We start from the raw sequence: 13990 nt of genomic DNA on the forward strand, positions 1-13990 counted from the left end.
AAAACTTAGATGTAAACTAGTTGTATAGACAAAATGACCACAGTTACACTTTAATTACACTTAAAAGTATACTTTTATGAACTAAAAAGTAGGCCAATTTAGACCTAGGAAGTTTTGAAATAGTACACTTACAATTATACTATTAGTACACTGATTCTTACTACATAATGTGAACTTAAAAAAAAAAAAATGAACCTAAGAAGGACACTTGAAGTGTGCTTCTTCACTGTGATGGATGTTGAATCTGATTCACTGGTTGTACCTTCAGCAGTTTGTTGCTGGTGAGGAAGTCAGTGGAGGGTTTCAGGATGGTGGTCATGGCTTTTGCCAGTTCCTCGTGGACAGTTTTACCATTGGTTAAGTTTGTCTCCGCCTTCAAAACATACTACTCAAAAACAAAACACAAGAAAACAAGAATGTTGATCACAAAGGGTTATAATCAAAAATACTTGTTTGACATCACGAGCAAAACGTGATGAATCATGATGCAGCGCACCTTTACATAAGAACGCAAGTGATGCTCCAGACCCTCTTCATGACACTGAGCCACGACGTGAATCATCACCCTGATGAGAGAAGAGACAGAATGAGGACCAAAACCCAAAACACCAAAACCTAAACTAAACTAAACTAAACTAAACTAAACTAAACTAAATATTAGATGGAAAAACTAAGTAAACAAAATTTGAAATGTTGTATTGGCAAATAAATAAAATAAGATGAAGCAATACAATTATTAAATTGAAATGTGTAAAACTGAGCTGAAAATGATATAAAATGAATGTAACCTAAATAGTATTATAAAAAACACACACACAATATAAAATGGCATAACAAAAGCACATACCAAGTTTACTAAAAATTAAACTAAAATTAAAATGAAAGCTGAATATATATATATATATGTATGTGTATATATATATATATGTATGTATATATATGTATATATATTATATATATAATATATATATATATATATAATAAAACTAATTCAAAATATTACAACACTTTTACAATCCATTAGTTAATGTATTAACTAAACATGAACAAAACCATGACCAGTCCTTGTTAATGAAAATAGAGTTACCAATTTAAAGAAAATAAATTAATTAACAGTTAATTTACTAATGTTAACAAGCACTACTTTTGATTTTAATAATGAAATTAACATTAACTAAGAAATGCTGTAGAAGTATTGTTCAAAAAAAAAAAGAAACAAAAAAAAAACAAAAAATAAGAAATGCTGTCTCAGCACAGACCTGGAAAGTATTGTTCATGCTTAGTTCATGTGACTAATGTTCATGTTAACTAATGAACTTTATTGTAAAGTGCTACCAAAACTACTAAAATAGCACTGTAGCAGACGGGTGAAAGCTGCTCAGCACAGACCTGGAGACGTTCACAGCAACATCATCCTGACTGGAGATGGTGAGCACGCGAAACAGCTGGTTCAGTATGGTTGGGAGGAACTTCACCATCACATGAGCCTCCATGGCATGCAGACTCTGTAGAGGATGAGAGAGACCGAACTGTGATCTCAGGATGAGATGTGTGAGAAACGCCTGCTAACACAGACTGAACAAACACCTCTAGGCCTCAAACATCCTCAAGAAAGACAAACAGCAAGTACCTTCAGGTATTTGATCAGTTCTCCTTCTGACAGGCCTGTGGATGCAATACTCTGGCAGTGATGAAAGAAGTTATGCAGATGTTGATCCTGATCAGAAAGAAAAGTTTAAAAAATAAATATTAACGCTTAATATGACATTTTGTATCTGATTACTATGTGACAGTTCTGATCTGAGACACTTCTTACCTGTGTGTATACAGTGGACACCAGCTGTGTGGAGACTTTGAGCAGCGGCCTCCCACCATCCACCCACTTCACCTCTTGACCAGTGTGCTGCTGCAACACACACACACACACACACACACACACACACACACACACACACACACACACACCCACACACACACACACACACACACACACACACACACACACACACACACACACACACACACACACACACACACACACACACACACACACACTTTAGCCACCTAGACTCTTCAAACCAGGGTTTCTTAAGCCGGGTTCATGAACTGCAGGGGGTTTGTGAGTTGATGAAAAGCTATTCAATAAATCATAAAATCGAAAATGAGGTTTCACTTTATTTTAAGGCGTCCTTGTTACAGTGTAATTATACATATACATACTGAGAAATATTAATTAACTACATGTACTTACTATATGGTCGGGGTTAGAATTAGGGATTGGCTTACGGTTACTTGCATGTAATTATGCATAATTAACTGTTATTATAATAGTAAGTACATGTAACGTGTAACAAGGACACATTAAAATAAAGTGCAACCGAAAATGAAAATATTTTTTAAATAAAACAATCAAACGCTTATTAAAAAAGATGAAATATTTTACTTGTTTACCTCCATGTCACTTGACAAATAAACCAACATGTCAGTGAACATGTCGACAACTGTGAACATGCAAATGTGTTGTTAAACAACTGAAATATTAACTTAAAATCTTAACATCTCTGTCATGATTATATGCAAATTTCAGCCTCCGAGTTTATGTACCTGTATACTTCAATGGTGAATTTTGCAATACCTTTCTAATTCACCCCTTAACAACTTAACGCGACACAACTCAACTCAGCTAAATACAAAAACAAAACATAACAAAATACAAAAATAACAAAACGCTACAAAACAAAGTGGAACAACAAAAAAACACAACAGAACAATACATGATAAAACAAAAAAAACACAATGCAACAAAACAAAAAACACATGCGCACACACACAAAAGACAACACCACAAACAAAACAAAACAAAAACCACAACAATACAAAAAAAAAAAAAAAACCAAAGCAACAAAAAACACCAACACACACACGCACACACAAACACAAAAACAACACCAAAAAAACAAACAAAAAAACAACATGATCAAAATCAGTGTTTGGGTCTCTCACCTTGCTGCTGTTGTCCTGGTAACTCAGGTAACCTGATGGCAGGTTTGCAGCCACTGCCACCTGCTGTTCATTCATAATGACTCTGCCATCCTTCAACAAGGGGAGCCACGCATAACCCACTACACACACACACAAACACACACACACACACACACACACACACACACACACACACACACACACACACACACACACACACACAAACACACACACACACAAAACACAGAATGAGTGGGTAGAATGGGACTTTGCAAGAAAATGGGTACCTAAAAATGCCAGTGTATGCAGCCCATACATTGTGTTTAATTAGTTCAAATGGATCTAATATTGATTTTCCTTTTACTCTTTCACTTTTTTTTTTTCAGTCCAGTGGTTAAGGCTGCTTTCAGAAGGTCTTATGTGAGTGTGCGTCTCACCTTGTGTCTCCACCTGTTCTCGTCTCTTAGTGCTGGCTTTGCTGTTGCTGTCACAGCTGATGTGATAGAGAGTGAACAGAAGATGATGTCTGTCCGTCAGCTGAGCCGGCAGCTCTATCTTAAACTGGGCATGATAAAAACAAGCGTCAAACAAACAGTTTGAACATAAGCACTGCAACCTCACAAACTTATAGTGATGTAGAGCTCAGAGGAAAAACGTCTCACCTCTTCATAAAACTCTGGGTTCTGCTGGTGGTGTAAGACCGCAGCAAACGCTTTCTTACAGAACAGAGGGCCTCCTGGACGCCCGTATATACACTGACAAAACAGAGAGCAGACAGCTACAGCATTACTTACAGTTAAATCATCTAGTGGAAGAGTTATTGTGATTCAATTCTTAATAAATGCAATGGCTATAAATAAATGCCATTCAAATGTCTGGGGTCAGTAAGATTTTTAAATGTTTTTGAAAGAAGTCTCTTGTGTTCACCAAGACTGCATTTATTTGACTAAAAAATGCAGTAAAAACAGTAATATTGTGACATATTATTGTATATTTAAATGTTTTGTAAAATGTAATTAATTCCTGTGATATAAAGCTGTATTTTCAGCATCATTACTCCAGTCTTCAGTGTCACATGATGCTTTAGAAATCATTCTAATATGCTGATTTGCTGCTCAGGGAACATTTTGGATTATTATCAATTTTGAAAACAGTTTTGCTGCTTAGCTTCTGGAGGCCATACCCCTTAAAGAGGTCATATGATGTGATTTCATATTTTCCTTTCTCTTTGGAGTGTTACAAGCTCTTGGTGCATAAAGAAGATCTGTAAAGTTGCAAAGACTAAAGTCTCAAATCCAAAGAGATATTCTTTATAAAAGATAAGACTCGTCCATGCCCTCCTAAAACGCCTCATTTAAACACAACCACACATGTCTACATCACGATGTGGGAAGATTTGCATAACACCGCCCAAATGTTCATGCAAAGAAAGAAGGTGTGACTTTGATTCTTGCTGTTACCGCCGCCAGCATGTCGTGGAGACGCTGTTTCATTGTGAAAGCGAAAATACTTTGTTTGGCCTTCCAAAAGAGGACACAACTAGAAATCAGTGGTTAAGTTGTATTTACAACACTGTTCCAGAACAGTTCAACCCAAATATTCAGATGTGTGCAGCACATTTTATGGAGGACTGTTTCCTGATCCTGGAAAAGAAGACTACAATGCCAGCTGTTCTGACTCACAGTCTGTAAGTACGTTTACATGTGTAAAGGATTGCCACTGTTGATTCAAACGTGAGTGTTGAGCAGTGAAGAGCAGCGGTTCTCAATTACAGTCCTTGCACCCCCCTGCTCTGCACATTTGTATGTTTTTCTTATCGCTTCAGTTGTTTGTTCTATTCAAACGTAAGTGCCCTGTGAAGTGGACATCACAGGATATTCTGCCATGATTCCAGTTCGAAGCAAATGTATATGTTCCTTTCAAAGTGCATTGAAGTGTGCGAGATGTGAATTTAAACTTTATTTATGTACAGAGGTATATGATGTCACACTTGTCCGTGTGTGAAGATGTTGCGCAGCGCAAATCCGTGAATGAATGTTCCGAAGTGAAGTAAACTTCAACAGATGTCCCCTGCTCAGGAAGAAGGGAGTAATGAACACTGTGTAGGGACCATGTCAATGGGAACACAGTTCATGCACGGAGCTCACTTCTAATGAGCTGATTATCGAATTAGGTGTGTTAACAAAGAGAGACGTGCAAAATATGCAGAGCTGGGGGGTGCGAGAACTGGAATTGAGCACCGCTGGTGTAGAGTAGAGCTTGTTGTTTGTCGTTTCTCCGATCAAAAATGCAGACATGGTTTTATGTTTACATGACGCGATGCAACGTAACACGTAAAAACACAGTATAAGTCATTACAATAATTAATTACCCACCCACTATACAACAAAAAACTCCTCTTTAGTAATTTTTATTATTGTTTTTGTCTTGTTGCGCCGGTGTTCTGACTGGGACACGCATCACAGTATGTTAAGAGACGTAACATTTCTGTCACACGCTTGAGGCATTTGGCCAATCACAAAGCACTGGATAGCTGGCCAATCAGCGTACACCTCGCTTTTCAGACCGATCATCTTTAAAAAAAAAAACACATCACAAAAACACAGCACATAGGGGAGAAACAATAATGTACGGTATGTGGAAAATAATTTTTTTAACCTTAAACGCATACACACATTTAATTACACCAAATACACAAAATAATGTTCTTTTTAGAAACATCAAATGACCCCTTTAACTGTGATAAAATCACTCCTAGCACTGATTGAGCGTCTGTGTGGGACATTACCTTCAGAGGGACAGCGTCCTCTTCATCCGAATCTCTGAATTCCAGACACAGAGCGATGTTTCTGGCCTGGAATCACAAGAGAACAACATGTAATATGCTCAACTGACACTTCACTGTGTACCAGCTTAAAAGACACTAAACTTACTTAAACAAACAACAACAGGTAAAGCTGTCAGCTGTGTGGAGATTAACAATATTGTTGATCTGTAGTCTATATGCTGTTCTGTTAATGCAGGAACTTCTTCTTATTTGACGTGACATACAGCCAAGTATGGGGACCCATACTCAGAATTTGTGCTGTGCTTTTAACGCATCCAAAGTGCACACACACAGCAGTGAACACACACACACCGTGAACACACACCCGGAGCAGTGGGCAGCCATTTATGCTGCGGTGGCCGGGGAGCAGTTGGGGGTTCGGTGCCTTGCTCAAGGACACCTCAGTCGTGGTATTGCCGGCCCGAGACTCTAACCAACAACCTTAGGGTTAGGAGACAAACTCTCTAACCACTAGGCCACAAAATAAGTTTTGTGCTCTGTTCCCTTTTAATAAACAAAGTATCAGCTTTAAAATTCTGCCAAATTCATAACGAAATTCAAACACTAAAAACCACTTTGGTGTCTTTAATGCAGCATGAGCATGTGAACCCGTCATATCTTTCTCTTTACTACTGTAGTACGAAAGAAACATGAATGGACATCAAAAGGTATATCATAAGTTAGCCTACAGTACAACTTACTGAAATGTCTCATGTAATCAAATCATTCTGCATTTACATCTGCAAGACATATGTTTTAGAGTGTTTCATCATCAACAAAACAACAGAAAGAACTCTTACCATAAAACAAAAAAACAATACATATAGAATATTTAATAAAGATGTTTATGATTTAGAACTTATGTAAAACTGACATCATAAAGACGTCTATCAGATGTTTGTACACAGCAGATGCGTCCCAGATGAAGTGATCTTCAACAGACATCTTGCAGACGTACTTGTGCTATCGGTTCTGAAGTTGGAAAAGACATTTAGTCAAAGTCCCTTTAAGGCGAGTCATTTCACTCGTTGAAAACACAAGTGCAGCTCCTGTCTCTTTGAACGGGGAAGCATCAAATTCTCCAAAGCTGTTTACTAAGCTTACGATTAAATTTCATATTTGAAATCACCAACAAAATCTGACAACAACTGTCTTATAAATGTTGCTTCTTTTACTCAAATAGTGTTAAAAAAGCTTATTTTGTTTCTGTAGCAACCGGGACACTTCTAACGGCCAGATGCAGTGATGCGCTGACTTTACCGATTTAGCGATTGGCACTTTCATTCAGAAGGCGGGGCTTCCTGCGATTGAGCGGACATATTGAGTGTTGCATTTATCCCCATACAAAACTATACGAGTGACACGTCCTGGGTATTCTATAGTCTTTGAGTGACACGCTGACTTTACTGAATAGCGATTGGCTCTTAAGTTTAGAAGGCGGGGCTTCCTTCGATAGAAGTATAGGTATTCTAAATAAATAAAATGCTAAAACACTTAGATAAAAAAATCTGGCACTCCTGCTCTATAGAAAGGGAAGTCTGAGCTTTGAGTTGAGAAGTTCAGCATCGGTTCACCTTGGTGAAGCTCTTCTGGCTGTCGTATTTGAGATGGCGTGGATACACGTACAGGTGGTTGTTGTAAATTGTGAAAGGCTGGGAGTATTTAGCGATAGACGGCACAAATTCCTCCACCTCAAACACCACCCTGCTCCGGTCCACAACTTCTGTCTGATGAAGAGGAAGATAGGAGGCCGTGACACAATCTGCATACACACAAGAGATCAACCAGTCAGTGAGGTGAAGCAGGCAGGCGACCATGAAACAATCCAAACATTAGAAATGTCTGTTTTATACAGAAATGCATATGAAAGCCTTACTAGTCAGATCTGGTGCGACGTTATCAACCGTCACATCCAAATTACCCAGAATCACAGGCAACTTGGCCATCTTTTCTGGCCTGAGAGAAGAGAAAGCACGGAGGAGGGAAAATAAAACAAGCGGAGAGAGACTATTCTGTTTCTAAAATATCAACATCCCTGACAGAAGAGAGAAAAACAATACCATCTTTCTGAGAGTGTGTACAACATGGTTCTGCAGGTCATACAAACACTAAACACCTGAAACACTACAAGAGTGTTATTATTGGAGCGAATGACTGTAGAACTGACTTCCTGAAGTCTGCCAGCAGTCTGAACACGTCCTCGTTGGAGAGCTTGTTGCCGTCCTGTCGATAGAGAGCCGAGAATCGAGCGCTCTTGTCCACTGTCCCGGAGGCGTCCTTAAACAGCGGCCTGAGAAACAGACACAAAGCTCATCCTGCTGGTGTGTTTGCCATTTTCGACTCGGGTGAAAGAGATGAGAGCACACACACAGACACACACATTCCTGTCAAGCTCATCTTTAACATCCCATTGGAAAGATAAACTTAATGGTATGGCTTAAAAACTACACCCTTTTCTAGAACAAAAACAGTAAAACAAATATTTGCCTCAACATTATTGAAACTACTCGTGTTGCTTTTATTTCTCATGAAAGGTCTGAGCGTCTCACCTAGCGGCCCACGCAAATGGCATTCGGTACTGACCCAGCCGGCTGCAGGCCATCTTAGCGCTCTTTAAAACCTTCTGAGCAGCCTGAGGAGAGAGGAAAGAAAAGAACTGCACGTTTATCTGTAATAAGGTTCGCAAAGCATGCCATTTAAAATGCCACTGTCTAAAGCATTTCACATTATTTCGATCTGAATTATATTACTATAACACACCCAGAATGGAATGAGCAAGACAGGTCTCTAGGCAGAGAAGGGCTAGTATATCTGAGTATCTGATCCAGAAACCTGAGAGCTTTAAATACACTCACCAACATCTGGTTTTATCCACATTTTCTGACTTTTTCCAGAGGCCTAAAAGTGATGATACACACACACATACACACACACAGCAGCGGTACCTTAGCAGAGTCTGAGTTCTTCATATAAGGCTCGGCGCAATGTGCTATTCCACCCTGTAAGACCTTCTCTATCCGAGCGACCAAGAAGACGTCAGGGTGCGGACAGGTCACCGAAAACACGCCCTAGAGACATACACAGATTAGAAATGTGAAAGATTTTCACAAACATGGGTAGTAATGTTTATTGTACACTACTGTTTGGGGTCAGCAATACATTTTGAATGAAATGATATGCATTAAATTGATCAGTGACAGTAAAGTGACTGGGGAAAAAGTGAGAAAAAGTCTCAAGTTTCCACAAAAATATAATGGATAATATGAAATGTTTCTTGAGCAGCAAATCAGCATAAATCAGCATATGATTTCTGAAGGAACAAATTTAAGTTTACAATATATTAAAATAATTTTTCTCTTTTTTTGTTTGTGTTAATGCAAACAGCATAAAATTTGCCAAAAATGTGTATTTTTATTAGAATTTAAATATTTCACCCTTATTCATAAATCTATTTTATATTAGGTATAAAAAAATAGTTACACTAAGGACCCTAATGACAAAATGTCCCTCTTAAAATTACCACATTTAATTCCAGTGCCATTTAAGCACAAAATCATACTTTCTTTATTAATTCATACGTTCTTAATTAATAGGCTTAAAATTATTAACTACTTTTAAAATCTTTTAAACTTTCAGTATTTTTCACCTGATGGCATCATTTTGGCAAAAGCTCTGACTCTGCACATAAAATGATAATCCACTTATCCAAGACTGTAAAATAAAATTAAAAAAATAAAAATTAAATAAAATAAAATAAAATAAAATAAAATAAAATAAAATAAAATAAAATAAAATAAAATAAAATAATCAGCATTTATTATTGGGAAATTGTGTGATATTGTGTGTGTATGTGTGTGTGTTCCACAAAAGCAACAGGGTCATTATGCAAACAAACTGGCATTTAAAGGGTTAAAATCCTGAAAATAAATAGATTTTTGGTGGTTATGATCAGCACTAATGTTAAAGAAAGTGGGAAAATAATACACTTTTTTTGTGAAAGTATATTTTAAACCATGTTTGTCCCTGTAATACTGTGAATGAAGGGATGAACCAAAATTATTTTCTGTGTTTATCAACAGCAGGTCTCAGCTGCTCTTGTTTTTCTGTCCTCACCTGTCGTGGAAACTGAATGGCGCTGTCTGTGAGGCTGCTGGCTGTCGGATGTGCTGCTTGTGGACTGTCTGGCGCTGCGGTGCTGTTCTGAGCTCCTGACGGAGGCAGCAGCCACATAACAAACGTTCATGATCCACATCCAAATCTAAGTATAACTAAATACTACAACAAAAAGGTCAAAACCAACAACACAAACCAGTGCAGAAACTCTCAGATGAAACAAGACGAAGATGGTTTACTAAACTATAGATAGTAAGGTAAAGTACGTTAGTGGTTGGACCCTCTTCGTTTAAGAGTAAAGTAACGTTAGTGAGTTGGACCCGTCTTTCGTTTTCCGCCACACAGCTCTGCAGGTTGAAGGACAGGTCATTACAGTTCACCAAGATTCGCTTCCCGAACTTTTCCTCAAAGGGCTTCACATCAGGCTCGATCCCGGAGAAATCCAGTTTCTGCTCAAAGTGGAGGATGAGATGAATAATAAGTTCACGAGATTCATCTATAGGCATATTTTTATATATTTACACCTGCATCCAATAGTTCGGGGTCAGTAAGATCTTGATGTTTTTTTTAGAAGTATCTATATCTGTGATGCAAAGCATTTTTTTATGGCTTTTGATGAATAGAAAAAATATTTTCTAACACTAAAAATCATTGTACTTTATCAGTAAAACACAATTTAACTTATTTCACAGTAGCTCAGAGTCTTTCATCGAAGATGTGATCGTTTAGTGAAGAGGGGAAAACATGAGCTAGAAAAAGAGACTGTTCCTCTGCTTCTATATTATAGTGATGTACCTGTAAGTCTGGGTCCAGGGTAAAGAGTTTTAGCCGTGTCTCATTTCTCATCTTGCTCTCGATGTCTCTGGCACTCTGGGAGAACAGAGCAGAGGGATATCAGTCAAAACCTTCAAAGTTTTTTGATTGGATTCTGTTTCTGGACAAGTGCAACCTACCTGAAAACTGTCCATACTGCTAGAGGAGTGATCGCTTTTCGCCTGATCATCATCTACCACAGAGACAGACAGAAGAAAGTCATTACACCACACAGTAACTCTCTCAGAGACACACTCATGTCTCTTCGTCATTGTGTATACAGTCACCCATGTGTGGAGGTCAGAGTGGTTTGTGTGTTTGCTTCAGGTTTGCTCAGGAGTGTAAGTCTCCGTTCCTTTGTCTCAAAAAAACATAACAAAAAGTTTTTTATAAAATCTACACACAAAAAACACCGTCGTGTAAGTCTCCGTTCCTTTTGTCCTGCATGGCGGCGCTCAAAGTTGGCTGTTTGAGGATTTTGTTGAGGGTGTTGATCCAGTCGTCCATCTCGCTCTCAGAGTCTGCAGCCAGAACATAGCCACTCTTATCTTGCATCTTCAGCTCGAACGCAAACCTCCGCACACGATTGTTCTGCACACAAAGAGTCAAAGAATTTATTTCACTGCATATAAAAACAAGTTCATTATTAACTCACATGATGATACATTTGCCACAGTAAAAACCACCGTACGCTTTTTCTCTAGCAGAAGACTTAGGAGGTGTATCATGTACGTTACTTACATCATCTGTACAACTTTAATCATGCAATCTTGTAAAACCTTCTCAGAAGCCTGGGAAAGAAGTGAGATGGATTCCATACCCATAAGAACAAAAACAGAAACCCAACCCCACCCAAGTCATTACAGAACAGAGGGGTTAAGTGTCTTTAAAGGGATGCATTTAAAAACATAAGAGCAGGGGTATTTAGTCAGGCAAAGACAACCAGAGAGAAATGCAGAAATGCAACTTATGACCCCTCAGCAGCTGGGGATTTCTCCCCTCCAAGCCTAGTCAATCAACCTCCCCGCCTGCTTCCTCATCAGCCAGAACAACTTATTATATCAACAAAAAATAATCTCACATAAAACAAAACAAAACCAGTCACTCTGACAGGGAGTTTCACATGTTTATGAGTGGGATATCATTGAATTCATTGTATGAAAACATATGTGACCCTGGACCAGGTCTTAAGTCACTTGGGTATATTTGTAGCAATAGCCCAAAAAACATTTTATGGGTCAAAATTATCATTTCTTTGTATGATTTTTTTTTTTTTTTTTTTTTTGTATATATGATTTCTTTCTTTCTTTCTTTTTGCTCCCTCAGATTCTAGATTTACAAATAGTTGTATTTCAGCCAAATATTGTCCAATCCTAATAAACCATACATCAATGGAAAGCTTATTTATTCAGATTTCTTAAAACTTAAGACACTTAAGAATGGTTTTGTGGTTCAGGGTCACATATTTGAGTCATACCCCCCCCCCCCTAAAAACTACAGTATTTCCAGGTTGGTATAATTTATGACAATACAGCAGTTTTTCTATTAGTGGAAAGATTCACTTCCTTGCTGTGCATCTGACTAATATATATATAATCCCATTTGTATTTCAGTAAGTGGCTTTTCATTCTCTCTTCATTTTAGTTATTTTAGTATCACTGAGATATACATATATTATTTAAGGAAACTGCATTTTTATGGTTTTAGCTTTTGTTAACTATAATAACCCCTGTTTGAGTAAAAACCAGTGCTCTGTTGAGGCAGACAGGGGGTGAGGAGGTGAGGGGTGTGTCAGAGGTCAGAGGAAGAGAGCTAATAAACGGACACAACTCATTACAGATAATGACAAAGCCATGCATGACTGTACCTATGAGTGATTACGGTCACAGGTTCCAGAAAATTCCTCACAAAAATAGCTTGGGGGGCTTGGGTGGGCCTAGCTCTTTAACATTTTGGGAGTGCATGTGGAAAATTCACTCCCAGAGAGAATGCTTATCAATTACCAAAACACATCCCTCACTCTCTCCTTTCTTTGCCTTCTCATCTTCTCAGTACTTACTATGGAAATAATATACTTACGTGTGCACTGAATGTAATGCGTTATGACATTTAACTGCATGTTAATTACAATTAAATGAAAATGTATTATAGTTTAAATTTACATTAAATGCTATTAGCTGAATTCAAGTGTGTTTTTTAACTAACTTAAGCATACATCTTTATATGCAATTTCATAATTACTTCTATTGTCTTTGAAATATGGTTAAAGTGACTGCATTATTAGTAAACTGTGTATTTAAACACGCTTTATAGTAAACTAAAATGACGATTTTCCTGAACAAGACAGAGGGAGGTTTGTGTTGTGAACATTAGAGCATGTCTGCAACACCTGCACCACTCCCATACAGGCTTCCAGGAAGATGTTTCCTTTAGGGCTCTTTGTTGATCTTCTCAATCCTTGTAGAAGTTGAGATTATATGACCCCCACGCCCAATCTGCGTCAGGTGGAAATACCTTCTTTTGAATGACTGCGTGAAAAAAATGAACAGAAGAGTGTATCATGAGGACATGAAAACCAAAACATGTGCCATAGACCCAACATCTCCTGAGGAATGAAAAAGTCTCCCCCTCATGGTGACGCTGATGGCGCTGTTCATGTGCCCTTGTGTAGCCTGATCCTGTTTAATGAGACCACCCTTCTGAGAGCCCAGAGAGGCCGTGTCCTTTACACACACACACACACCCACACACACACACACACACACACACACAAACAAGAAATAGTTTTGTGACGACAGTCCAAGGTTTGTCTGTTTGATCCTGCTGTAGAACAAGCGTGGAGTAAAATAAGGAAAAAAAAAACATCCAGACAGTGAACAGAACCTCAAATAAACCTGATTCAAAGAGGTGCTACAGAACCTTCTGATAACACCATTCCTGTCTCTGGGACACTCACATGAACATAGTATCTAAATGACCTGTAACTAAGATACAATGTTCATTATTCAGGCATTAGTTGAAGCGGTGACAGAAGAAACATGTAGCCAGAGTCTTCATGATTTTAATCCACCCAGTCCATCTAGGATTTGGAGATCACAATAATGAACTATTTTTTTCCAGAACTTGTTGGAAAAACAAAGCAATCCTCATCATCCATGATATTCCAGGCAATCAAACTGACTCTTCATTAAACCTTGTTATATGAATGCCAAAAAAATTACAAGCATAGATAAAATATAGCAAAGCTACAAATAA

The 13990-nt window shown here is 38.0% G+C and overlaps 1 protein-coding gene across 1 annotated transcript in view; it reads right to left on the reverse strand.

Annotated features, from left to right (window-relative positions):
• LOC109095865 (dedicator of cytokinesis protein 9-like) overlaps window positions 1-13699 on the reverse strand; it is a 22821-nt gene extending 9122 nt beyond the window's left edge. The window contains exons 1-21 of the mRNA XM_042763070.1: window positions 13692-13699; window positions 13125-13182; window positions 11149-11326; window positions 10876-10928; window positions 10718-10792; window positions 10189-10371; window positions 9923-10048; window positions 8755-8877; window positions 8359-8441; window positions 7977-8099; window positions 7686-7765; window positions 7384-7571; window positions 5771-5836; window positions 3645-3737; window positions 3420-3543; window positions 3004-3122; window positions 1817-1906; window positions 1631-1717; window positions 1390-1505; window positions 497-566; window positions 263-385 (exon numbers count right to left, since the gene is read on the reverse strand). Of these exons, the coding sequence (XP_042619004.1) occupies window positions 263-385; window positions 497-566; window positions 1390-1505; window positions 1631-1717; window positions 1817-1906; window positions 3004-3122; window positions 3420-3543; window positions 3645-3737; window positions 5771-5836; window positions 7384-7571; window positions 7686-7765; window positions 7977-8099; window positions 8359-8441; window positions 8755-8877; window positions 9923-10048; window positions 10189-10371; window positions 10718-10792; window positions 10876-10928; window positions 11149-11326; window positions 13125-13182; window positions 13692-13699 (2166 nt within the window). The remainder of the gene's footprint in view (window positions 1-262; window positions 386-496; window positions 567-1389; window positions 1506-1630; window positions 1718-1816; window positions 1907-3003; window positions 3123-3419; window positions 3544-3644; window positions 3738-5770; window positions 5837-7383; window positions 7572-7685; window positions 7766-7976; window positions 8100-8358; window positions 8442-8754; window positions 8878-9922; window positions 10049-10188; window positions 10372-10717; window positions 10793-10875; window positions 10929-11148; window positions 11327-13124; window positions 13183-13691) is intronic.
• Window positions 13700-13990: the final 291 nt, after the last annotated feature.

This window comes from Cyprinus carpio, chromosome A9 (assembly GCF_018340385.1).
Source record: "Cyprinus carpio isolate SPL01 chromosome A9, ASM1834038v1, whole genome shotgun sequence".
Lineage (NCBI taxonomy): Eukaryota > Metazoa > Chordata > Actinopteri > Cypriniformes > Cyprinidae > Cyprinus > Cyprinus carpio.